This window comes from Nerophis lumbriciformis, linkage group LG19 (genome assembly GCF_033978685.3).
Source record: "Nerophis lumbriciformis linkage group LG19, RoL_Nlum_v2.1, whole genome shotgun sequence".
NCBI lineage: Eukaryota > Metazoa > Chordata > Actinopteri > Syngnathiformes > Syngnathidae > Nerophis > Nerophis lumbriciformis.
The window spans coordinates 32,293,114-32,320,735 of NC_084566.2; the positions used below are offsets into that span (position 1 = coordinate 32,293,114).

General features: G+C 39.7%; 1 protein-coding gene, 1 long non-coding RNA gene and 2 other non-coding genes across 5 annotated transcripts; 3 read left to right on the forward strand and 1 right to left on the reverse strand.

Annotated features, from left to right (window-relative positions):
- The first annotated feature begins 3,290 nt into the window (after positions 1-3,290).
- On the forward strand, positions 3,291-8,311 carry LOC133618999 (uncharacterized). 2 transcript variants are annotated; one of them, XR_009817374.1, is made up of 8 exons: positions 3,291-3,370; positions 4,312-4,365; positions 5,820-5,931; positions 6,433-6,489; positions 7,025-7,136; positions 7,642-7,698; positions 7,873-7,929; positions 8,192-8,311. It is a non-coding gene; the product is annotated as an uncharacterized lncRNA (long non-coding RNA). The 2 variants fall into 2 exon arrangements; XR_009817375.2 differs by lacking the exons at positions 5,820-5,931; positions 6,433-6,489 and having other exon boundaries at positions 3,299-3,370.
- Positions 7,363-7,562, forward strand: LOC133619076 (small nucleolar RNA SNORA74). The gene has a single exon (XR_009817402.1). It is a non-coding gene; the product is annotated as a small nucleolar RNA SNORA74 (small nucleolar RNA).
- On the forward strand, positions 7,739-7,808 carry LOC133619066 (small nucleolar RNA SNORD63). Its single transcript, XR_009817393.1, has one exon. It is a non-coding gene; the product is annotated as a small nucleolar RNA SNORD63 (small nucleolar RNA).
- Positions 8,312-8,367: 56 nt separating the features above from the next.
- Positions 8,368-25,982, reverse strand: best4 (bestrophin 4). Its single transcript, XM_061979862.1, has 10 exons — positions 25,875-25,982; positions 25,643-25,796; positions 25,458-25,558; positions 21,568-21,801; positions 13,546-13,700; positions 13,379-13,456; positions 11,952-12,104; positions 8,893-8,973; positions 8,654-8,808; positions 8,368-8,583 (listed from the first exon to the last, which is right to left on the reverse strand). The coding sequence occupies exons 2-10, from the start codon at positions 25,792-25,794 to the stop codon at positions 8,403-8,405; spliced, it is 1,290 nt and encodes a 429-aa protein (XP_061835846.1). The 5' UTR covers positions 25,795-25,796; positions 25,875-25,982; the 3' UTR covers positions 8,368-8,402.
- Positions 25,983-27,622: the final 1,640 nt, after the last annotated feature.

Below are 27,622 nucleotides of genomic sequence, written 5' to 3' on the forward strand. Positions count from 1 at the left end.
TGTAAAACATGGCTTGGCATTATCTTGCTGAAATAAGCAGGGGCGTCCATGATAACATTGCTTGGATGGCAACATATGTTGCTCCAAAACTTGTATGTACCTTTCAGCATTAATGGTGCCTTCACAGATGTGTAAGTTACCCATGCCTTGGGCACTAATACACCCCCATACCATCACAGATGCTGGCTTTTCAACTTTGCGCCTATAACAATCCGGATGGTTCTTTTCCTCTTTGGTCCGGAGGACACAACGTCCACAGTTTCCAAAAACAATTTGAAATGTGGACTCGTCAGACCACAGAACACTTTTCCACTTTGCATCAGTCCATCTTAGATGAGCGTTTCTGGGTGTTGTTGATAAATGGCTTTGGCTTTGCATAGTAGAGTTTTAACTTGCACTTACAGATGTAGCGACAAACTGTAGTTACTGACAGTGGTTTTCTGAAGTGTTCCTGAGCCCATGTTTTGATATCCTTTACACACTTTTGATGCCTGAGGAATCGAAGGTCACAGGCTTAGCCGCTTATGTGCAGTGATTTCTCCAGATTCTCTGAACCTTTTGATGATATTACAGACCGTAGATGGTGAAATCCCTAAATTCCTTGCAATAACTCATTGAGAAATATTGTTCTTAAACTGTTGGACAATTTGCTCACGCATTTGTTGACAAAGTGGTGACCCTCGCCCCATCCTTGTTTGTGAATGACTGAGCATTTCATGGAATCTACTTTTATACCCAATCATGTCACCCACCTGTTCCCAATTAGCCTGTTCACCTGTGGGATGTTCCAAATAAGTGTTTGATGAGCATTCCCCAACTTTCTCAGTCTTTTTTGCTACTTGTGCCAGCTTTTTTGAAACATGTTGCAGGCATCAAACTCCAAATGAGCTAATATTTGCAAAAAATAACAACGTTTTCCATTTCGAACGTTAAGTATCTTGTCTTCGCAGTCTATTTATTTGAATATAGGTTGAAAAGGATTAGCAAATCATTGCATTCCGTTTTTATTTACGGTTTACACAACGTGCCAACTTCACTGGTTTTGTAATAGCTTTAGCACTTTTGCCCTTTCAACTTCTCCAATGTCTTTCTTTCTTTAGCCCCTTAACAAGTATCATCACTGTGTTTTAAATTTCAATATTATTTTGTACTTCTCCCCATAACCTTTTCCTCTCTTTCCCTCCTTCATCTTTTTCTTGCTCTTTTACCACTCGATTGCCCATCATTATTGCATCTCCATTTCTTCACTCTCATCCTATTTATTTCTATACCTTCCTCATACAACCTATCGTTCCATCTCTATTCAGTCACAAATCAATTTATGCATATTCAAATTGATACTTTCACCTCTTCTGGTTTCTGAGTTCAGTTTTTTTCTCCTTAACCTTGTCGGTCTTTTCCTGAAAATGGATTTTACCTATGCAACCTCATTCTACTATTGGCTAAGTTTTATATTCATAAATGTAAGTTTCTCAATACCTGACTTGTTTTTTGTGCCTTTAAAAAAGAATTTGCTCTAACAACCAAAAAGCTGTGAAAACGATGATGCTGTGTTCCAAATTGTAATTATTTACTGAAATTGAGTGAGCCTATGGCTTTGCACTTTGTTTGTTATATATATATATATATATATATATATATATATATACATATATACTAGAGATGCGCGGTTTGCGGGCACAACCGCGGAGTCCGCGGATTATCCGCGGATCGGGCGGATGAAATAAAAAAAAATTAGATTTTATCCGCGGGTCGGGTCGGGTCGGGTCGGGCGGTTGAAATAAAAAAGAATTAGATTTTAAATAGATTCAGGCGGGTGGCAGTTAAACCAATTCGGAAATATATATACATAGTTAAATGTTGTTACCCACATACGAAAAACGAGCAGGCACCTGCTGCATATGCCACAACAGAAGAAAAAAAAAAAAGAGATGGACACTTTTACGGAGCGGAGAAGGGACGCCTCGCCGGGGTCCGGGACCGAGGCCCCTTCCCCCGAGAGGGCCCCACCGGGAGCCGTAGCTGAGGCGATCCGCAAGAAGGGCCCGATGCACGTCCAGGGTCACCACCGCGCCCACCGCACCGACACCCCGCCTCGTCCGCCTTCACCGCGGCCGGCGTCACGCGCAGCAGGTAAGCAGCTTACCTGCCCGCCACCCCCGTGGCCGGGGGCTCGTAACAGGGGTCACTCCGCGCGCTCCGCCCGCGCAGCTTACCTGCCCGCCACCCCTGCTGCCGGGGGCGCGTAACAGGGGCCACTCCGCGCGCAGTGCGCTCACGAAAGGGGTGGGGCTCACCCTGGTTGATATAGACAGCAGGACGGTGGCCATGGAAGTCGGAACCCGCTAAGGAGTGTGTAACAACCCACCTGTCGAATCAACCAGCCCTGAAAATGGATGGCGCTGGAGCGTCGGGCCCACACCCGGCCGTCGCCGGCAGCGAGACGCGCTTGGAGGTGCGCTCAGCGCGGCTCCCATATGATTGCGCACTGGTGTGCGTCTGGGCCGTGACAGCGTGGCACGCGAATGTCTGTGCTGCATTGGATCAGTCTCCTTTCTTTAACAGGCAAAAGCTTTATAACCTCACTAATGCCTTGCATCGTCTATATTAGATATATAACAACGGGCGGGTGCGGGCGGGTGCGGTTCTGATCAAATGTTACATCGGGTGGATGGCGGATGGTTGACGACTTTCTGATGCGGTTGCGGATGAAATAATTGCCTATCCGCGCATCTCTAATATATACATATATATATTTTGCATTCTATTTTAGTTACTTTGAATTCGATGTTTTGTACTGTTTTTGTACTGTTTTGGTACTTATTTTGATTAATATTTCTCAACTGTTTGTAAATGTTGCAGTTTATAAATAAAGGTTTATAAAATAAAAAATAAAAAAATTAAAATAAAAAAGGAAAGAAAAAAACAAACAACCTTGTCGGTCTTTCGAATTTCAAAATAAAAGTTCACTGGCTCTGTACCCCTAAAGCTAATAGCAATAATATTGATGATAATAATAATAATTATAAAAATAATCAATATTCTAATGATTTGTTTCCTATTTACCATATTTGAGGAGGGCACTATACCTGTAGCTGTTGCGTCAAAAAAATAATATTACAAAACCGGCAAAGTGAGAAACGAGGTAGATCCATTAAAATATATGATTTTATAAATGAACTCCAAATAAAGTATCCAACGACAAATACATAGATACATAAGACAGTTTATAATAATACTTATATACTGTACATTCTTCCCACAATGCATAGCGCTGCGCTGCCTTTTATTTCCACGTCACGTGATTTCCGGTCTCTCTCTTCTCGAAAGAAACATGGATCGGCAACGCAGCCTCTTGCTCAAGCGTTTGGTAAGATTAATTTTTTTTATGTGTTCCAGTTGTCGTTAAATATGTTTTATATGAAAGAAAAGCGTGTCAAAGATCATATGGTAATTTTAAGTGGGAAGAATATATACTTGATCTTCATGGTTATAAGTGTGATTCGTATGAACTCAGTTAGCTTATTGCACTGCTTTTAGTTTGTGCCTTAAACAAATGCGTGTGTTCATTACTTGTTTGAGTGAAATGATCGATTTACTAGACTAGAAATGTATAAAACAACTCTAAAGCTTTGTGGCATATTCACGCATGCGTTAAAGTTGCTTCAAGAATACAATATGTACCTCGTGGGCGGAAGAACCAGCTAGCACGTGGCAGCCTACTGCTATGCTAATGCTAACGTTCGTAATTTTTTTTAATGTTAATAAATTGATTTGAGGAAAATGTTGCAGGTAATCGTTACGGTTTTAATTAGGACTGCAACTAATGGATTAAATCGATTATAAAAATAGTTGGCGATTAAAATAGTCATAGATTCGTTTGACCTATGCTATGCGCATGCGCAGAGGCATTTTTTAAATTATTTTTAATTAACCTTTATTCATAAACGGCAACATGTACAAACAGCTGAGAAACAATCAAAATAAGTATGGTGCCAGTATGCTGTTTTTTTCACTAAAATACTGGAAAGGATAGAAATGTAGTTTGTCTCTTTTATCCGATTATTAAACGATTAATTGAAGTAATTGACTGATCGATTATCAAAATAATCGTTAGTTGCAGCCCTAGTTTTAATCCGGAATTACAATGGATGCGCTCAGCTTCACGCGGGCGTTAAGCTAATGTAACGCTCAGACCGTTGCTGTAAATAGTTATGCTAATCTGAAGCACAATGCATTTCAAGACATTTTCAGTAATCAAAGTAGTTGTGAATATTTTGTCTCTGTTGTGACTGTCAATTTTGATTTCAGAGATGCAAAAAACGAGCAGCAGACCTGGGATGAGACGACATACCCTGCATTTAGGTAAAACCACATGTGCCTGTATTTGTGCAATTTTATTTTATTTTTTTAAACCTTTTATTTATACATTTCAACATTTACAAACGGTTGAAGATAATAATCAACGTAAATACAAAAATGGTACAAAGCAGCGCCAAGGGGTTGTAAATTCAAAGTAACTAAAATAGAATACAATATATATATATATATATATATATATATATATATAATAAACAAAGTGCAAAGCCACAAGCTCACTCAATCTCAGTAGATAACTTAAATTTGGAACATAGCATCATCGTTTTCACAGCTTTTTGGTAGAGGTACAGAGTGTTTTAATGTAGAGTTCTAAATATTTTTTAAAGGCACAAAAAACAGGTCGGGTATTGAGAAACATACATTTATGTATATAAAACTTAGCTAATAGTATAATGAGGTTGCAATGGTAAAATTCCTTTTCGCTTTTTTTCCATACACTGTAAATCCAAATAGCACATCTTTAAAACAAAGCACAAATTTGTCATGAATATTGTCCAGGATGAAGCAACAGATGGCTTGCCATAGTGATCAAGTGCTTGCATAAGTCCAAAACAGGTGGTAAACAGTCTCTGGATGCATGTTATATAAGGTGCAGGTAACATCAGCTATTTGGATTTGGAGTGTCAAATTGGACAACATTTAATTAGACTTAAATGATTGTCACTTTTTCCATACAAAAATAAATATCATTCAATACATTTTAATGTGCATAATTATAAGTAAATACATGTTATTAAATGTCATTCATTTACTGAATGTAAAAGTACATTTATGTGATTTAATTTTAACATTTCATTTCACAATTTAATTATTTCAAGATTTAGTGATTTATTGAAATTGATTGCGCTTCATGTTTGTCAAAGTCAGTGGGCGGGTCTAACAGGAATCTAGTCCGATAATTGCATTGGTCTGAAACCTGGGTCTTTGGATGTCTTTTAAAAACCGTGTTTCTTAACCATTTCCTAACTAAGATAATGCTACTATTGCGGTAAATGCTTTGCAGGTAGTCTAAATAAAGGTGATTTCAATTCTTTAAAGAAGCCTTATTTTTTTATACTTTATATTTAGTCGACTAAATTTTAGCTGACTAAAATGGTGTAACTTTGTTCACTAAAACTAAATCAATTTAGATGACAAATTTCTCTACAACTAAAGTACATTTTTTGTCTAGATTAAAAACTTCTGTCAAAATGCACACCGGTTGATGAAATAATTAAATTGTGAAGTAATTGAATCCTAAAATAGATAAAACATGAAATAATAAATTTAAATCTGAGGTAGATAAATTAAGTAAATATTTTTACTATTTGTTAAATATTGAAATGATTAAATATAATTTTACCTTAAACTAATGGCATTTGACATTTATTTAAAAATTAATGACACTTAAGTATTTAGAGATGTATTGATGTCCTTCTGTCCCATTTGACCCTCCATAGATGTAAGCCAATAAAGGGGAGCATTGGGCAGCAGTGGTGGCCGTGCCCAGGAATCATTTTTGGTGATTTAACCCTCAATTCCAGCCCTTGATGCTGAGTGCCAAGCAGAGAGGTAATGGGTCCCATTTTTATAGTCTTTGGTATGACTTGGCCGGGGTTTGAACTAACAACCTACCAATCTCAGGGCGGACACTCTAACCACTAGGCCACTGAGTTCAGAATCAGAAGAGTTTTTATTGCCATTGTTTGAGAATGGGTTCACAAACTAGGAATTTTACTTGGAGCAATCGTGCAACATAAAACACAACAGAGTTGCCTTGAAATGTAGCATTGTGTCCCAGCACTAAGGCAGCTGCCCAGATAACGTGTCTGGCTCAGTGTTACAGTGCTGGAAGATGAAGCCTCTGCACAGGTTTCTCAGCTGTGCAGGTTCTGTTTTAGATTCTGTTGCTGTTGAACGTCTGCAGAGCGTGGCCCAATGAGAGACCTGTCCCGGACACATGTTGGGGCGGGCCTAGTGCAGGGCCACACATATGCTGTTTTGTTTTGAATGCATGTTTGTAGTTGGATTGAAAAATGACCATAGAATGAACTGTCAATTTTCTTCCCATAGGATGGCTTTGAAGCCTATAGTGAGTCTGTTATTGTCATCCCCCAGTGGTAACTGATGGTAAGTCCTACCATGATAAAATGCATTTTTTTGTCTGAATGTGCTGTGATGATTTTTTAAGATAATGCTACTATTGCGGTAAATGCTTTGCAGGTAGTCTAAATAAAGGTGATTTCAATTCTTTAAAGAAGCCTTATTTTTTTATACTTTATATTTAGTCGACTAAATTTTAGCTGACTAAAATGGTGTAACTTTGTTCACTAAAACTAAATCAATTTAGATGACAAATTTCTCTACAACTAAAGTACATTTTTTGTCTAGATTAAAAACTTCTGTCAAAATGCACACCGGTTGATGAAATAATTAAATTGTGAAGTAATTGAATCCTAAAATAGATAAAACATGAAATAATAAATTTAAATCTGAGGTAGATAAATTAAGTAAATATTTTTACTATTTGTTAAATATTGAAATGATTAAATATAATTTTACCTTAAACTACCGGTAATGGCATTTGACATTTATTTAAAAATTAATGACACTTAAGTATTTAGAGATGTATTGATGTCCTTCTGTCCCATTTGACCCTCCATAGATGTAAGCCAATAAAGGGGAGCAGTGGGCAGCAGCGGTGGCCGTGCCCAGGAATCATTTTTGGTGATTTAACCCTCAATTCCAGCCCTTGATGCTGAGTGCCAAGCAGAGAGGTAATGGGTCCCATTTTTATAGTCTTTGGTATGACTTGGCCGGGGTTTGAACTAACAACCTACCAATCTCAGGGCGGACACTCTAACCACTAGGCCACTGAGTTCAGAATCAGAAGAGTTTTTATTGCCATTGTTTGAGAACGGGTTCACAAACTAGGAATTTTACTTGGAGCAATCGTGCAACATAAAACACATAACAGAGTTGCCTTGAAATGTAGCATTGTGTCCCAGCACTAAGTCAGCTGCCCAGATAACGTGTCTGGCTCAGTGTTACAGTGCTGGAAGATGAAGCCTCTGCACAGGTTTCTCAGCTGTGCAGGTTCTGTTTTAGATTCTGTTGCTGTTGAACGGCTGCAGAGTGTGGCCCAACGAGAGTGGCCTGTCCCGGACACATGTTGGGGCGGGCCTAGTGCAGGGCCACACATATGCTGTTTTGTTTTGAATGCATGTTTGTAGTTGGATTGAAAAATGACCATAGAATGAACTGTCAATTTTCTTCCCATAGGATGGCTTTGAAGCCTATAGTGAGTCCGTTATTGTCATCCCCCAGTGGTAACTGATGGTAAGTCCTACCATGATAAAATGCATTTTTTTGTCTGAATGTGCTGTGATGATTTTTTTCTAACACACCATGCAGACATGATATCGTGGTGAACTTTAACCCTGAGCACACATTTGACTAATAGCATTAAAATGTACTGTGGACCACTAATTCATGGCTCTTTCTTTCCTGTAGCACATGCAAGCGGATGATGCACACGAAGCAGTGGATACCACATATCTGGACTTTCAGGTGTGTATAATCTGCATTTTTATTCAGAATTTAACATCCATACAGTAAACCCAATTGTGTACTGCCATGCCAGAGTCCAACTTTTCTCTGCTGTGGAATCTTTGTATTGGGAGATAGATGTCAGGACTTTGGCACAGGTGTATGTAATTTCAGTTTACTAGAACCTGACTGAAGACCTGAGACATTACTCGTGTTTAAATAAAATAAAATGCATCTGTGATGGATACATCCATTATAAATGAATATTTTTCTTTTATTGTAGTTTCATGTGTGGCCTGATGTGAGTGGAGACTGGTGCCTTCCTGTGGATGTGACTGAAACTCTAAAAGAAACGTGATTGCAATGGAGTTGAAATTGAATAAAAAAAACCTACATAATCACACTTTAGTTTACTTTTTCATCTTGGCCCTAGATGTGTAAAATATGTATTCATTTTCAAACTGCCACATGCCTCACATTATCACAAGCAATATTTATTCCTCGTTTGCATCCACTTTGATCCTTATCTTCACTTGCTGTTTGTGGTGGTGCTCATCATCCGTGTTCTCTGTAAAGTGATGTAACGATGAGTCAATCAGTGATGGGAGGCTGCAACCCTGCAGCAGACCCACACTGTCTTTCTGCTTGTGGAGCTCTAGGTCCTCCAAGCTCATCCTGCAATTACCGGTACATGTTCTTAAGTTAAGTATACGTTGTGCACAGGGGTATTAAGAATATCACTCACCTCATGTCGAAGGTGGAGCCTTTAAATGCAGGTGTCTGACTATCTGCTGCAGTGGACAATGTGTAAGGGATAGAGAAATGTCTCTGGGCCCAGTGCTTGTCCTTCTCCAGGGGAGCCAGGTTCTGGTACATGTCGTCCACCGCCAGCATGGACACCTGCATCAGACACAAAATACCAACAGTCTGCACCAAAACATGTTGGCAGCTTCAGAAGATGGGGAAAGTGTGACATGTGGCAACCTGGATGTTCCTGTCAATCAGCTGGTTGGTTTCAAAGTCGTCGTCATCCTCTCCAAATGGGTTGATGATCAGCTCTCCCACCTGCCATATGGACCCGCTTTTAGAGTTACCCTCGGGGCATGAATGTCATAAACATTGCGACATGAAAGCAGTATTGCGAATTCTCACTCAGACATGACTGAATATTGTGTATCTTGTACCGAGGTCTTTACTTGTTTTCACTGACAAAAGACCTCTTAAATATCCGACTCGTTACTACAGCTCCCAAAATGCATTGCGCTAAAAAGCGCGCGTGAACGTCATATTTTAGTTAGCTAGTGTGCTACTTGCCTTTTGATGTTCCATGTTATTAATTAGCGCTTATATAGGTGGAGTCAAGTTTACATGTTACAACTGCACAAATCGGCGCTGAATATTTCGAACCTGGTAAAAAAAAAACTTCTCTAACTGTAAAACTTAACCTCTAGCTAAAATGGTCGTGTTGTTCATATACATCTTATAAGTAGACTCATCATTGGCTGCTGTGACGCGACAAATTCGGCCGCCATCTTGAAGTGGTGATAAGGAGCCGGCGAGTAGCCTAAACTGGCACTTGACGGGTAGAAAACAAAAATGGTTGTTCAGCGTTTTCCTGCTCAAATGAGCGGACTCTTGAAAATAGGAATCGGGGGATTACTTTTCACAAGTAAGATTTAACATTAACACACTATTGGCTGTATTTTGTGAAAAGAATGTTACCACAGAGTTGAGAAGGAGCAAAGATCTTCAATAGTACTGAAACCGTAGCCGCTAGCAAACAAGAATATGACCATAATAGAATTTCTTGTCAATGAAATTAAATTTAAAAATGTCATACTTGAATAACAAAGTTGAAATAAATGATGAAGATAAAGATTGTAATAGCCAACAGGGGTAAAAGTTAGGACCACAGTCCAGATTGTGTAGGGGGTAATATGTTAGCTAACTAGACAATCAGATGGACAGTGGCTATACAGTATTATACAAGTCTAAATTTAGTCTAGCTTTCCAACCCAATTTCTATGTAGGATATACGTATGTGTATATATAACCTAATCATATTGTTTCTTGAATTTAAAAATAGCTGACCGTTTCCCCCCCTTCTCTGGCATTAAATTCCCAGTTTTGGTCTCAGACGTCTGGTCACTTCTAGTATTTGAGAATATTCTATTACTGTTGAGCAAACTATGAATAATAAAACACGCCAAAACATGTGTCCTTTATCATAGCTACATGTATGACAAAAAACCACATGAAAATCAGTGGTATTCAGTGAGGTAAGATTAATTAAATGCGCTGACAGTTCATTGCTCCTGCCAAATGAATTGCACTAAGTGGAGCGGATCACCACTCCAAGATGGCGGCCCTGCGTCTCGTCAGCGACAGTATTCAGTAGCGCTCGATGCTGCATACCCTTTTAACATGTCTATATTTTAATTAGCTAGCGTGCTATTTGCCTTACGATGTTCCATGATATTAATTAGCGCTTCTATAGTTTGAGTAAAATTTACATGTTATAACTGCACAAATCGGCGCTAAATATTTCGAACCTGTTTAAAAAAACAAACGTAATCACCTGTAACTGTAAAACTTAACCTCTCACGGGTTAATTTGCATAGCATTTTGCTTAACTAGCTAAAATGGTTGTGTTGTTCACTTATACTATCTTTGACTTTTTTGGAAAGTTTATTCCGAAATGGTTTTAGGGCATACTTTAATCAATGAAGTGAGGGTTTTTAACTAATTTAATCAGCTTTTTGGGCAGTGCAGTCCAGGCTATTGTCGCCCCTAAACAGGATTTAGTTTGTTGCCTCATTTTAGTCTCTAATTTTACTACGGTTTGATTTTATAAGTTGCTATAATCAAACTGAACCATCCAAGGCTCCGGATGCCACTATTTGATAACATATAGCACGGACTGATCATGTGGTTGTGACCCTACGCCAGTAAGGGTCACTTAAATATTTTTTGTTCAGAATCAGAAATACTTCAATAATCCCAGAGGGGAAATTAAGATTTTCAGCACAATCCCATTCAAGAGCAGACAAACATTACATGGAGACAGAACAGGATCGCTGACGGGTCTGACAACTTCCGGCGCCCCTTACAAAAAAGGTGAGAAACAGGTAAACACTGGTGGGGGGTGAGAAAAAAATTCTCAGTCCAAGCCGGGGGTCCAGACTGAGGCCAAGGAAAAAAAACAACTCATAGCCATAGCACACATAAACATGTGTGTAAGAGGGAAACGTCAAAGGACGTTAAAGAGCAGAGCTGATGCAACCAGCCACTTCTACACACAGCCACAAAAGTTAAAAAAAACAACAAAAAGTGAATTATATTTATATAGCGCTTCTTCTCAAGTGACTCAAAGCGCTTTACATTGTGAAACCCAATATCTAAGTTACATTTAAACCAGTGTGGGTGGCACTGGGAGCATGGGTGGGTAAAGTGTCTTGCCCAAAGACACAACGGCAGTGACTAGGATGGCGGAAGTGGGGATCGAACCTGCAACCCTCAAGTTGCTGGCACGGCCGCTCTACCAACCGAGCTATACCGCCCCAAAACATATACACTGTGGAGGCCTCTGCGTGTTCCATGCCATTGTCTGCTGGGGTGGGGGGAACATGGCCAGAGACAGGAGCAGGCCCAACAAAGCAACCAAGAGAGCCGTTACGCCCTTCTTGGAAGAATAAAATATTTTGTGCCCCACCCCGAAGGAGGAAGAAAATGTTTCACGCCCCCCACCTCCCCACTCTTTGCTGTGACTGTAAGTATAATTTGTGTATGAAATTGTTATACCTATACCTCTGCAGAATATTGTAAGTTTATTAACGTTAAAGTAAACACACCGTGGTTACTGGGAAGCCAAGTGCTACATACGCTTCATCATATTCTGGTACGGCAAAAAAAAAAAGCATGTTCACAGTAACCACGCGGCCCCCTACACCGGCCCTGCTTGTTGTCAGTAACACTATGCTGCATTGGGTCCGCAAAAGGCATCCTTATCTGCACAGGGCTGGACCAGAGATCCCTGGACTCACCTTGAGCCATCCGGCATAGAAGAAGAACTGCAGCAGCGTGAAGACAGGTACGTACAGATCTATTTTGTGGTCCTTGTAACCTTTATCCGGGTTAAGGAACTGGCGGCCGATGACAGAGAAGGCGAAGAAGGAGTAGACGGCCAAAGTAACCACCTGGGAAACGATAAAGCAAGACAAGTCAGTTCGATGTCGGTGTGTTTTTGTCTTAACCAGGGGTCGGCAACCCAAAATGTTGAAAGAGCCATATTGGAACACAAATACAAAAAAGTAATCGGTCTGGAGCCGCAAAAAAATTAAAGACTTGTTAAGTGTTACAATGATGGCAACACATGATGTAAGTGGCTAATTAGGTATATTAGCCTACTATCAAAATGACTATGTGTCGCAGGCTGACGCAAATCTTCGTTGACAGAAATGTTGAAATTGAATATTTATGCTACACATTTTTACAACATTGGAAAACATTAGTAAAACTTCTCAGAAGGTGAGATAACTCCTGGAAATGACTGTCTTAGAATGGCCAAAGGTCAGGCTGTCTTCTTCTAAATAATTTATTACAATCTTTGCAAGCTGGGTAACGTTTGCTGTGGTCTGGAACAACATGGCGCACCAACTATCAGAAATGTAGCCAATATTACATACAGATAATGTGCCATGAAACAAAAAATAAACTAAATACAAAGAGGACATGCGTAAAGGAAATTCAATGAGCTCAAATATACCGACAAACAAAGCATAATGATGCAATATGTACATACAGCTAGCCTAAATAGCAATTAGCTTGCAGTCATGCAGAGACCAAATATTTATTGATTGATTGATTGAAACTTTTATTTGTAGATTGCACAGTACAGTACATATTCCATACAATTGACTACTGAATGGTAACACCCGAAAGAGTTTTTCAACTTCTTTAAGTCGGGGTCCGCGTTAATCAATTCATGGTAATGAATAGATTAGCACTGATTAGCACTCCATAACAAGTCAATAACATCAACGAAGCTCACCTTTGTGCATTCACACACAGCATAAAACGTTTGGTGGACAAAATGAGACGAAGAAGGAGTGGCATAAAACACGTCTTTCTGTGGCAGCGTCAGAGAAAGTTATACATGTAAACAAACTGTTGAGTCACAGTCCACACAACGGTGAGTTCAGGGGCCGCTGAAATTAGTAGGACAAAACGGCGCTCACCAAATACTGTCATCAGTGAAGCACAAACATATTAAACAGTGGGCTTTCTAACAATTAGGAAGGTTTGTGTCGTGTTTGTCTTCCTACAGAAACCTTATTAAAACAAAATACTTTTTTTTTTCCATTTCCATACATTTTTGAAAAAGCCACCAGGGCGCCGCTAAAGAGCTGCATGTGGCTCTAAAGCCGCGGGTTGCTCACCCCCGTCTTAACCCAGCATGACTGCATCTCACCTGGGTGTAGACCAGAGGGATGCTGATCCAGTCGTAGTGAAACAGGAGGCTGCATTTGGCCCTGTAGTTGTTAAGCTCCTGCAAGAAGAATCAATTATAGAGTTGAAGTTTAATAGCATGTTGTTGCTTTGTAGTGTCGACACGCTAATGAAACCAAAGAGAGTCACGTCGGTGAGGAGTCTCAAAGCGATGTCGTCCCTCACGCGACCCTCTTCCCTCGCTCTGGAGGCCAGGTTAGCAAACCAGGTCAAAGGCATCCAGTACTTGTTGAAGTCTGAGTGCAGCGACTGCAACTTCTTTAGTTCGTGCGAAGTCATGAAGCCTGGACATAAACATGATGAGACAATAGATTGGAAAAAGTTGGGTGTGATTGCTGCAAAACTGAAATGCTGATGAGCCAAAATGCTACTTTAGTTAGGCAAGCAATAGGCAGATGGCACAACTCATTACGCACCTCCTGGTACCCCAGCACATCCAAAACCCTCAAATCTAGACTCCAAACATCCCAGGACAAGCTAGTCAGGTTACTTCCAGACCTCCACCTCACTCCTACCCACTTCTCTAAAGTGGGCTTGCTCAGGGTGGAGGACAGAGTAAAACAACTTGCACTGAGCCTAGTCTATAAAATTCGCTACACCTCCCTGATACCGAAGTACATGTCAAACTACTTCCTTAACGTAAATGACCGCCATTACCACAACACCAGGGGGAGCGCCACAAACCACGTTAAACCATACTTGCTAACCTTGAGACCTCCGATTTCGGGGGGTGGGGTGGGGGGTGGGGGAACAGGACAGAGGGGGGGGGGTGGTCGGGGGTGGGGGACGTGGTTCGGGGCGTGGTTAAGAGGGGAGGAGTATATTGACAGCTCGAATTCACCAAGTCAAGTATTTCATACATATATATATATATATATATATATATATATATATATCCTGAAAATATGCAAACAAAACTGTTTAGATAATTTATACTTCAAACTTATAAATAAATATTAAGGAATATAACATAACTTGGCTTCTGAGAGCTTCAAAATGTAATGAATAAAATGCCAAAGTTGTTGATAAACAAGCAATTATTTTAATAATTAAATATGGTCATTTTAAATGAATTATTATGATAATTTAAAATGAATTATTTCAAATATGTTTATTTTAATTATATGGCTGGATGTAATAAGGAGTCAGAAAAAATACAAATAAAAATACAAATAATTTTGATGTTTTTAGCAAAATATAGTAAAAATGTATTTAGTTTTTTTGTTTTTTTTTAATTAATAAATATATTTATTTTTAGGTAAGATAAACATAATAATACAATTTGTCTCTAGTATGGATGATTTAGTTCTTGTCACCCTGTTGTCCTCCCGTTGTGAAAAAAGGCTGTCCTCACTCAGGTCGGCATTGAACTGGAGGGGGCGTGGCCTCCAGCGCTGGCTGAAAATCGGGATATTTTCGGGAGAATATTTGTCCCGGGAGGTTTTTGGGAGAGGCGCTGAATTTCGGGAGTCTCCCGGAAAATTTGGGAGGGTTGGCAAGTATGCGTTAAACCCAGACTCCGATCCAACTAAGGCAGGGGTCTCAAACTCAATTTACCTGGGGGCCACTGGCTGCAGAAACTGGGTGAGGCTGGGCCGCAAGAAAAGGTTTCTTAAAAAAATCTAACATGTACTTTTTATTGAATTCACCTTCTTTGAATGGCTTTCCCGCCCTAGCAACATACTTCCAACCCTCCCGATGTTTCCGGGAAACTCCCGAATTTTAGTGCCCCTCCCGACAATCTCCCGGGGCAACCATTGTCCCGATTTTCACCTGGACAACAATATTAAGGGCTTGCCGTGATGGCACTACCCTTAGCGTCCTCTACAACCTGTCGTCGCGTCCGCTTTTTCACCATAGAAACAGCGTGCCGGCCTAGTCACATGTTGTATGAGCCTTCTGCAGACACACATAAGTGACTGCAAGACATACTTGATCAACAGCCAAACAGGACACACTAAGGGTGGCCGTATAACAGAGGTGTGGACTCGAGTCACATGACTTGGACTCGAGTCAGACTCGAGTCATGAATTTGATGACTTTAGACTCGACTTGACAAAATGTAAAAAGACTTGCAACTCGACTTAGACTTTAACATCAATGACTTGTGACTTCACTTGGACTTGAGCCTTTTGAATTGACATGACTTGACATGACTTGCTACTTTCCCCAAAACCCAAAGATGAAAAAGTTATTCGGGAGCGCTCCGTATTTGTCATTGTGTACTTGTCTATCAGCGTTGCGTGTGTCAGCTGGTGTGCTCTCAGTACAACAGCCAATCAAATTAGATCTACTTTGTTTTCATCACACAGCATTCATCCAATCAAATTGCAGGAAGAAGACATGTCCAAACCACACGCCAGTGAACAAAAAATGATACCTAAAATAATTTTGTTTGGGTATAAAAATTACGAGGTGGTCAACACAAAACGGTTTGCAGTATGCAACACATGCGGTTCGAAAATGACTGATGGAGAGGCAACAACTTCCAACTTCGTCCGGCATTTGAAGTTGCACAAAGAAGGGTAAGTTTTGAATGTAAGATAACGTTTATTGGCTAAGTAACGTGACTTTTATTTGCTGTGTAGTTAAATCAGTGAGGCTGTAAACTCACTGCTAACGTTATAACGTTATTGCAAACACGGGAATCTGTTGCAGTTCACTACCTTATTCATACTTTTTGTTCAGTGATTTTTTTCAAGCAGGGTTACGTTAGTCAATATATCACACGTAACGTTAGACGGCGGTCAGCAGCACCGCGTATTTTAGCCACCTAAAAAAAAGACAAAAATAGTCAAATAAAGGTCAGTTAAAATGTATACTATATTATGAATATGTGTACCGTTTTAGCTAGCTTTCTGACATACTGTTGGTTGTTTACCTCAGTGGTCCCCAACCACTGGGCCGCGGCCCGGTACTGGTCCGTGGATCGATTGGTATCGGGCCGCACAAGAAATAATTTTTTTTTCTTTTCTTTTTTAAATTAAATCAACATAAAAAACACAAGATACACTTACAAGTAGTGCACCAACCCAAAAAACCTCTCTCCCCCTTTTGTTCTGGGCATTGAACATGAAGACTCTTCCTTCACTGTTCCGAGTGGCCATGAGAGTCTTGGCAGTGCCTGCCTCCAGTGCTCCAGTGGAGCGAGTTTTCAGCCATGGTGGCATCATACTACGCCCCCATCGTGCACAAATGACTGACAGACTCTTGGCTAATTTGGTCTTTTGCAAATGCAATGCAGCATAGGGCCCTGACATATAAAAAGTACAACTTTTTTGTTATGTTCACGTATATGTCATGTTTTTTCAATGTTAACACTTTTGTACAAATAAGTACATTTGCACTTTATTTTTCAATGTGTTTGTTCTGTAAAGGAATGAGTTAATGTTTAAAATGACTGGTTAATAGTGCTATTATAAAGTGCAATGTCAGCACAATTTTCTTTCCTGCAATTTAAAATGCACTTGTTTTAATAAATAAATACAGCGTTTGAAAAGCATACACAATCTGTGTTAATATATTAGTCTGTGGTTAAAAGGACTTGAAAGGACTCGAAACTCAAAATGCAGGACTTAGGACTTGACTTGAGACTTTCCAGTGTTGACTTTGGACTTGACTCGGGGCTTGCCTGTCTTGACTCGGGACTTGACTCGGACTTGAGGGCAAAGACTTGAGACTTACTTGTGACTTGCAAAACAATGACTTGGTCCCACCTCTGCCGTATAAACAACTTTATCACTGTTAAAAATATGCGCCACACTGTGAACCCACACCAAACAAGAATGACAAACACATTTCGGGAGAACATCCGCACCGTAACACAACATAAACACAATAGAACAAATACCCAGAACACCTTGCAGCCCTAACTCTTCCGGGGGTGGAACAAGGGGATGGGTCAAATGCAGAGAGTAATTTCACCACACCTAGTGTGTGTGTGACTATCAGTGGTACTTTAACTTCAACGTGCATATATTTGCAGAGACTGATTCATAGGATTTGGGTTTACTTTTGTTTTTTGTTTTGCTACTGCCTAAAAGGACCCCTTAAGTCAGAGCTGGGCAAATATTTTGACTAGGGGGCCACATTGAGAGAAAAAAAGTGTCTGGGGGGCCAATGTGTATGTGTTTATAAATTATAAATACATATTAAGCTGTAAAAACCTGCTGTACAGTATGTGTGTTTGAGTCCCTTTTTTTTCAGGAACACGAATACCAAAAGTCACAATGTGTGATAGAATTTAAAAAAGTTATGACAGACCACCTCAGAAAAAACGGAATGGAATTTTACAGTTTTTTACTGAATGGGACACCCAAAATGTACATGAAAATAAAGAAAGTGGGATTGACAATATTAACTATGAACAATAAAACATTGAATATTAACAACATATGAACGTCGCTCCTATTTTACTTCTCAGACCAGCTCCTCGATAGTTGAGTATCTTTTACCATCAAGCAAAACACAACAAAAATGTAAAAAACAGCAAAATATGAATGCAAAGTGTAATAAACACCTACAATATGATATATTCTGCGATGAGGTGTACCCCGCCTTCCGCCCGATTGTAGCTGAGATAGGCTCCAGCACCCCCCGCGACCCCGAAGGGAATAAGCGGTAGAAAATGGATGGATGGAATATGATATATTATCACTTTAATGCCGAAATTTGCTGTACAGATTTGCTTCCGCATCTGTTTCTGACACATGCGTTTCGGGCTGGCTGCTCTGAAAAAAACCCCCGCCCACTCTGGTTTTTTCCTGGTCTGTGACGTAGATGACCGTAAGAACTCAAAAGCACAGATTTCAACCATTGAAATTAGAGATGTCCGATAGAGGCCAAGCAGGCCTCTATGTTCCTTGCTCAGTGCACTGGGAACAGAAAAATGGGTCTTTCCCAGGCTGTTCCCACAAAGTAAGAAACTGTCCAAAATGTCCCAGAATCTTTCTATAATATTGATTGATTAATTGTCCTATCAGTCCAAATATCCAAACCTTGTAATTATAGATGTCCAGTAATGGCTTTTTTGCCGATATTCCGATGTTGTCCAACTCTTAATTACCGATTCCGATATCAACCGATACCGATACATACAGTCGTGGAATTAACACATTATTATGCCTAATTTTGTTGTGATGCCCCGCTGGATGCATTAAACAATGTAACTTTACCATGAATTGATTAACGTGGACCCCAACTTAAACAAGTTGAAAAACTTATTCGGGTGTTACCATTTAGTGGTCAATTGTACGGAATATGTACTGTACTGTGCAATCTACTAATAAAAGTTTCAATCAATCAATCAAAAACAAGGTTTTCCAAAATAAGAGAACAACTTCAACTCCAGGTTTGGAAAAAAGTGCCAACATGGCACTGCCATATTTATTATTGAAGTCACAAAGTGCATTATTTAACATGCCTCAAAACAGCTTAGAATTTGGGACATGCTCTCCCTGAGATAATCCTGATACCCACTACAACTGTGGGAAATACTATACTTTGACTTTCACAAAGTGCATTATTTTCTTTTTTTTTTTTTAAACATGCCTCAAAACAACAGCTACAAAAACAATGAAGGCACACAGCTTCAGTCCAGAGTACACTAGAGTAATAAAGTAAACAATAACATAGTCCTCCTTTAGTGCAAGACTGCCTGGCGTACTGTATAACAGGGAATTATAAACTGAGCTCAATCTGCCCTGCTCTAACGTATTTGTATGAGTAACACAAGTGGCCTAGCAGTCAGCCATCCATCCAACCATCCATTTTCTACCGCTTGTCCCTTTGGGCGGAGTCTTTAAGCGACAACTGTGTGGTACTACTTTTTTTCGGTGTTTGCTTTTCATCCATCTTCCGCTTGTATTCATCGTGTACCTCCTTATGATTCTTAAAGGGGAACATTATCACCAGACCTATGTAAGCGTCAATATATACCTTGATGTTGCAGAAAAAAGACCATATATTTTTTTAACCGATTTTCGAACTCTAAATGGGTGAATTTTGGCAAATTAAACGCCTTTCTATTATTCGCTCTCGGAGCGATGACGTCACGTTGTGACGTCACATCGGGAAGCAATCCGTCATTTTCTCAAACACATTACAAACACCGAGTCAAATCAGCTCTGTTATATTCCGTTTTTTCGACTGTTTTCCGTACCTTGGAGACATCATGCCTCGTCGGTGTGTTGTCGGAGGGTGTAACAACACGAACAGGGACGGATTCACGTTTGTTCCGCACACTTTACCGACGAAAGCTATGCTACGACAGAGATGGCATAGAAGAATATCGACCCTAGCTTCCCTGGCCTGCTGACATCAACTCCAAAACTGGACAGATCAGCTTTCAGGAAAAGAGAGCGGATGAGGGTATGTCTACAGAATATATTAATTGATGAAAACTGGGCTGTCTGCACTCTCAAAGTGCATGTTGTTGCCAAATTATTTTCATATGCTGTAAACCTAGTTCATAGTTTTTAGTTTCCTTTAATGCCAAACAAACACATACCAATCGTTGGTTAGAAGGCGATCGCCGAATTCGTCCTCGCTTTCTTGCGTGTCGCTGGCTGTCGTGTCGTTTTCGTCGGTTTCGCTTGCATACGGTTCAAACTGATATGGCTCAATAGCTTCAGTTTCTTCGTCAATTTCGTTTTCGCTACCTGCCTCCACACTACAACCATCCGTTTCAATACATGCGTAATCTGTTGAATCGCTTAAGCCGCTGAAATCCGAGTCTGAATCCGAGCTAATGTCGCTATACCTTGCTGTTCTAGCCGCCATGTTTGTTTGTGTTGGCTTCACTATGTGACGTCACAGGAAAATGGACGGGTGTTTATAAAGATGGTTAAAATCAGGCACTTTGAAGCTTTTTTTAGGGATATTGCGTGATGGGTAAAATTTTGAAAAAAACTTCAAAAATAAAATAAGCCACTGGGAACTGATTTTTAATGGTTTTAACCCTTCTGAAATTGTGATAATGTTCCCCTTTTAAGAGGTGGGAGATCTAATTGCTCGTATTAAAGGAAGACATCCTGGTTCCTCCTCGCATAACCAACTTTTTGCAGTCATTGCAAATTGCCAGTTTTGTATCCGTCAAACACACTTTAAAATAATCCCAAACCATAGACATGGTGACGTTAGTCAGTCACCGAGCTCGCTGGCTTGTTAGCCACGGCTACAGCACCGGCAACAACACACTCTTGTTGTTGTTGTTATGCTGCGCTGGCGGCGGTTTGATGAGGTCATCAAGCGTCGCCAGTAAACCTCTCATGCTGCAGTCGTCAACTCCTGTGTTGTGTGTGGGAGAGGGAAAAGGGGAGGGGCTGCTGACTGAGAGACGCAACTGCTCTGTACTGCTCCCTATGTCCGTGTTTTACCGGATATGTACCGCTCCGTACAGCGGCCTTTTAAAAAGTAATTAATTTTACTTTTTGAAACCGATACCGATACTGATAATTTCCGATATTACATTTTAAAGCATTCTAGACATCTCTAATTGAAATACAGTACTTTCTATAGTTCAAGACTTACGATCATTTAAAAAACAGCACTGCACGTCATAATGGCGGCTACAGTTTTGATGTTAAAGGTCGAAAAAAACTATGTAGAACGTCCGGCGGGCCACATTGAAAATTTTAATGGACCGCATGTGGCCTGAGGGCCGTATTTTGCCCAGGTCTGCCTTCAATACTGAAGGACCATTAGGTACCCACAAAGATGCCTGATAAAAACTTACAATGATCAGCTCCTTGATCTCATTTAGTCCAAATTTGATGAAAGAGGCAAATGGAACCAATCACTTGAGCATAAACAAATTTCTCCGTGTGGGAGGGGATGATAATGATCGAAGAAAAAAATGTCCTTTCATTTTCAATGGGAGAAATGTCGCCAAATATGTGGCTCTGTGGAAAATGTGGGATTTTAAGGGGGGAAATGTTGAGTATTCTGGTGTTTGATGGATATGAATCAGTTGAGAAATATGGGGGGAGAAGCCGTCAAAATAAAGGATGGAGTATAAATCATCATTGATTAAAAAGTGGTGCGGAATTCTATTTGTGTGACTGCCCGTATGCAGCTGATTGCAACAATTAGGGATCTAAATCTGCTTGATGTCCTATTGTCTCCTGCAGGACAGACACAAGTGGTACCTACCGGCCTCCACCACGTGGTCCAGCGTAGGGAAACGCTTGTGAACCCTGGTGCTGATGGAGCGCAGGATGAGAACCGACGACAGGTTGGCGTATCTCATCAGTGTGCGGCGAAGCAGGCGGCCCCTTTCGTCGGCGCCGTGGACGTTGCCGGAAACCACCATCATCAGGTTGTCGGGCAGCGGGAAGCTGGTGTATTGACCCCACCAACGGTTGAAGGCCAGCGTCACGTAAAAGCCTGAAAAAGGTCCGTTTTTTTATCTATTTTTGTGCACAGATAGTTAAACATACAACAGGGCACTTTATTAGGTACACTTAAGCTCTTTCTCCCATTTTGGTGACCTCATGCTTTATACTGGAAAAAGACAAAGCAAGCGGTTGTACATGGATGGATATCTTATTAATCAGAATCAGAAATACTTTATTAATCCCCGAGGGGAAATTAAAATTTTCAGCACAATCCCATTCAAGATCAGACAAACATTACAGGGAGACAGAACAGGATCGCTAACGGGTCTGCCAACTTCCGGCGCCCCTTGGTATAAAGTTGTTTTATTTGCCAAAAAATATTTTTCTTAGCAGGCACTATAATCTTCGACCGATTTGCTTACGTTAAGTATAATATATACCTAAAATCTGAGCTATAAAACGTCAATTAAGAAAAATCATCAAGTCAAATTGTCTTTTGTCTACTTTTTGCAGTGTGTATGGAAAGGTCAAAATATTAGAAACAGCACTCGGGCGAAAGTCACTCACACAGTACGATATGTTTCTGCACCACTGCAAACTACAGCCACAATAATGAAGAAGTTGAATAATCAAATATTATTACCGTATTTTTCGGAGTATAAGTCGCCAGAGGTGTGGACTCGAGTCACATGACTTGGACTCGAGTCAGACTCGAGTCATGAATTTGATGACTTTAGACTCGACTTGACAAAATGTAAAAAGACTTGCAACTCGACTTAGACTTTAACATCAATACTTGTGACTTCACTTGGACTTGAGCCTTTTGAATTGACATGACTTGCTACTTTCCCCAAAACCCAAAGATGAAAAAGTTATTCGGGAGCGCTCCGTATTTTTCATTGTGTACTTGTCTATCAGCGTTGCGTGTGTCAGCTGGTGTGGTCTCAGTACAACAGCCAATCAAATTAGATCTACTTTGTTTTCATCACACAGCATTCATCCAATCAAATTGCAGGACAACCAACGAAGAAGACATGTCCAAACCACACGCCAGTGAACAAAAAATGATACCTAAAATAATTTTGTTTCGGTATAAAAATTACGAGGTGGTCAACACAAAACGGTTTGCAGTATGCAACACATGCGGTTCGAAAATTACTGATGGAGAGGCAACAACTTCTAACTTCGTCCGGCATTTGAAGTTGCACAAAGAACGGTAAGTTTTGAATGTAAGATAACGTTTATTGGCTAAGTAACGTGACTTTTATTTGCTGTGTAGTTAAATCAGTGAGGCTGTAAACTCACTGCTAACGTTATAACGTTATTGCAAACACGGGAATCTGTTGCAGTTCACTACCTTATTCATACTTTTTGTTCAGTGATTTTTTTCAAGCAGGGTTACGTTAGTCAATATATCACACGTAACGTTAGACGGCGGTCAGCACCACCGCGTATTTTAGCCACCTAAAAAAAGACAAAAATAGTCAAATAAAGGTCAGTTAAAATGTATACTATATTATGAATATGTGTACCGTTTTAGCTAGCTTTCTGACATACTGTTGGTTGTTTACCTCAGTGGTCCCCAACCACCGGGCCGCGGCCCGCTACTGGTCCGTGGATCGATTGGTATCGGGCCGCACAAGAAATATATATATATTTTTCTTTTCTTTTTTTAATTAAATCAACATAAAAAACACAAGATACACTTACAAGTAGTGCACCAACCCAAAACAACTCTCTCCCCCCTTTGTTCTGGGCATTGAACATGAAGACTCTTCCTTCACTGTTCCGAGTGGCCATGAGAGTCTTGGCAGTGCCTGCCTCCAGTGCTCCAGTGGAGCGAGTTTTCAGCCATGGTGGCATCATACTACGCCCCCATCGTGCACAAATGACTGACAGACTCTTGGCTAATTTGGTCTTTTGCAAATGCAATGCAGCATAGGGCCCTGACATATAAAAAGTACAACTTTTTTGTTATGTTCACGTATATGTCATGTTTTTTCAATGTTAACACTTTTGTACAAATAAGTACATTTGCACTTTATTTTTCAATGTGTTTGTTCTGTAAAGGAATGAGTTCATGTTTAAAATGACTGGTTAATAGTGCTATTATAAAGTGCAATGTCAGCACAATTTTCTTTCCTGCAATTTAAAATGCACTTGTTTTAATAAATAAATACAGCGTTTGAAAAGCATACACAATCTGTGTTAATATATTAGTCTGTGGTTAAAAGGACTTGAAAGGACTCGAAACTCAAAATGCAGGACTTAGGACTTGACTTGAGACTTTCCAGTCTTGACTTTGGACTTGACTCGGGGCTTGCCTGTCTTGACTCGGGACTTGACTCGGACTTGAGGGCAAAGACTTGAGACTTACTTGTGACTTGCAAAACAATGACTTGGTCCCACCTCTGTAAGTCGCACCGGCCGAAAATGCATAATAAAGAAGGGAAAAAAACCTATATAAGTCGCACTGCAGTATAAGTCGCATTTTTGGGGGAAATTTATTTGATAAAAGCCAACACCAAGAATAGACATTTGAAAGGCAGTTTGAAAAAAATAAAGAATAGTGAACAACAGGCTGAATAAGTGTACGTTATATGAGGCATAAATAACCAACTGAGAACGTGCCTGGTATGTTAACGTAACATATTATGGTAAGAGTCATTCAAATAACTATAACATATAGAACATGCTATACGTTTACCAAACAATTTGTCACTCCTAATCGCTAAATCCCATGAAATCTTATACGTCTAGTCTTTTACGTGAATGAGCTAAAAAATATTATTTGATATTTTACGGTAATGTGTTAATAATTTCACACATAAGTCGCTTCTGAGTGTAAGTCGCACCCCCGGCCAAACTGTGAAAAAAACTGAGACTTATAGTCCGAAAAATACAGTACACAAACGTGTACTTCATGTTTAGTGACATGCTAATTCTTATTTTTACACTTTTTTTTTTCCAAATTCCATTGTATGTTATACTCTTCTGACACCACCAGATGGCAGTATAAGTGTCCACATAAGTGGCAATAGGACCCCAATTCAGTAGTGTACACAATTTTGAAAATAATAGCTAAAAGGTGCTGTCCACGCATGTGGCCACTAAGCCTTTTCAAACAAGTTAAAAAAAAGTATTCGGGTGTTACCATTTAGTGGTCAATTGTACGTAATATGTATTGTACTGTGGCCAAACTATGAAAAAAACTGCGACTTATAGTCCGAAAAATACGGTAAATAGAAGGTTTCTCTCTCTCTCTCTCTATTTAAAATACTGTAGTTAGAATATTATGTCAAATATTAATAAATTGATATAGGTGAGGGATTTATTGTTGTTATTACATTTTGTAATATAGTCATAATATAGATATTTTCATTTTAGTTTTAATTCAGCGCACATCAAAACTATTCAAATACATTGTTACATTAATTCCGCTCTGGGAGTATCAATTACATCAATCAATGTTTATTTTAATTTAATTTTATATAATTTTTTTACATATGAAATTGATAGCAGTATTATTTATTCAAGGGGTGGTTTGTTCGTTATTTGTTGTTTATTATTTCCCCTGTACTGTCAGAGCGCACGCTGCTGACTGTGCTTAAGTGCACACGTTTCTGTCATGTAAAGTGGTAATTTTTCACATATTACATGTATTCCGTCTCCTTTGGTCATATTTTTGCGCTCTCCTTGACGTACCGAGCACAAAGAGAACAGGGATGAAGCTGGTGTTGGTAAATTGGTCGCAGTAAAGGGCGATGCGCTCAAACAGTTCCTGCTGCCTGGGGGTGAGCATCAACCTGGGCATTGAAGACAACAGAAAATGAAACTGGAAGTAGAAGTTGAAGGTATCATCTGCTCATGAAGATGATGTGGCGTCTTACCTGTAAAGCACGCTGAAAAAGACATAGACGCCACAGAAGAGTAGCAACTCCTTGTAAAGCAGCTTGTAGATGCTGCCCTTCCACCTAAACAGGAGCTTGGTGAAGCCGCCAAACCTCACGTTGGCCACCTCCAGAGTGTAGGAAACTGTCATGTCTGCAGACGAGCAGGGTCACGTCAGCCTTTGCGGGAAGCATTTAACTATGTAATGCCTCACCTGTGATACTAGCTCACCTGACGAAGAAGAGAAGAACCTTCTCGTCCTCCCGCTTCATATTTAAAGCCTCGGCCTGTGGATTTATGACCTGGGAACACCATCTCAAATGTTGGTGTTATGTTTCCTTCCTCAAAAGGCACAAATCTTCCTTATCAGCAGTTGGTTTGTGTGGAACGCACATGTTGATATAATAATGTCAATACGGCATATCATTCTGCAAAATCTTTAAATGTAATTATGACAAAATGTGCCTCAACCCATCGAACTTTTTTCTCGCAATGACAGTCGTAAATTAGATAAATACATAAAATTAAATGGTACACATTAAAGACATGCACCTGGGGATAGGTTGATTGACAACACTAAATTGGCCCTAGTGTGTGAATGTGAGCGTGAATGTTGTCTGTCTATATGTGTTGGCCCTGTGATGAGGTAGCGACTTGTCCAGGGTGTACACCGCCTTCTGCCTGAATGCAGCTGAGATAGGCTCCAGCACCCCCCGACCCCAAATGGGACAAACGGTAGAAAATGGATGGATGGATGGTACACATTAAGTACGATTGGTTAAATAATTATACACCGTATTTTTTGGACTACAAGTCGCAGTTTTTTTCATAGTTTGGCCGGGGGTGCGACTTATACTCAGGAGCGACTTATGTGTGAAATTATTAACACATTACCGTAAAAAATCAAATAATATTATTTAGCTCATTCACGTAAGAGACTAGACGTATAAGATTTCATGGGATTTAGCGATTAGGAGTGACAGATTGTTTGGTAAACGTATAGCATGTTCTATATGTTATAGTTATTTGAATGACTCTTATCATAATATGTTACGTTAACATACCAGGCACCTTCTCAGTTGGTTATTTATGCCTCATATAACGTACACTTATTCAGCCTGTTGTTCACTATTTTTTATTTATTTTAAATTGCCTTTCAAATGTCTATTCTTGGTGTTGGGTTTTATCAAATACATTTCCCCCAAAAATACGACTTATACTCCAGTGCGACTTATATATGTTTTTTCCCTTCTTTATTATGCATTTTCGGCCGGTCCGAAAAATACGGTACTGTATATATTATTGAATTTATTTATTCAATACTTTTAATGTCTAGATATTTATGAAATAACATTAATATTATAGTATTGCTGTTTTATTACGTACTGTAACACTGTAAAAAAAAAAAAAAAAAAAAAAAGTCAGTAGAATTTAAAGTCAAACACTACAAAATCAAAGCTCAGTCACCAGAATTTTACCCAAAAAATAACAGTGGTACCGTTTTGTCATTTACAGTAACGCACTGTAAAAACCACAACCGTGGTTACGGTAAAAAAAATGGCAGCTCAGTCACCAGAATTTTACTTTAAAAAACAAAAATGATACCATTCTTTATTTTACAATTATACACTGTATAAGGAGGGTCCATAGATTTTGCGAAAAATAAATACATTTGCCGCTCAGTCGCCAGAATTTTACCATAAACATAACAGTTGTACAGTTTTTTCATTTACATTAATGACTTGTGAAAACAATGACCATACATTTGACTAGAGATGTCCAATAAATGCTTTAAAATGTAATATCAGAAATTATCAGTATCGGTTTCAAAATTATCGGTATCGGTTTCAAAAGTGAAATTTATGACTTTTTCAAACGCCGCTGTGTACACGGACGTAGGGAGAAGTACAGAGCGCCAATAAACCTTAAAGGCACTGCCTTTGCTTGCTGGCCCAGTCACATAATATCTACGGCTTTTC

Coding starts and splice junctions, on each gene's coding strand:
- best4 (XM_061979862.1), bottom strand. CDS start 25,794: ATGACAGTTTCCTACACTCTGGAGGTGGCCAACGTGAGGTTTGGCGGC. Junction 21,802..25,457: donor CCCTGTTCTCTTTGTGCTCG/GTACGTCAAGGA, acceptor GACCTTTTTCAG/GCTTTTACGTGACGCTGGCC. Junction 12,105..13,378: donor TCCCTCTGGTCTACACCCAG/GTGAGATGCAGT, acceptor ATCGTTTCCCAG/GTGGTTACTTTGGCCGTCTA.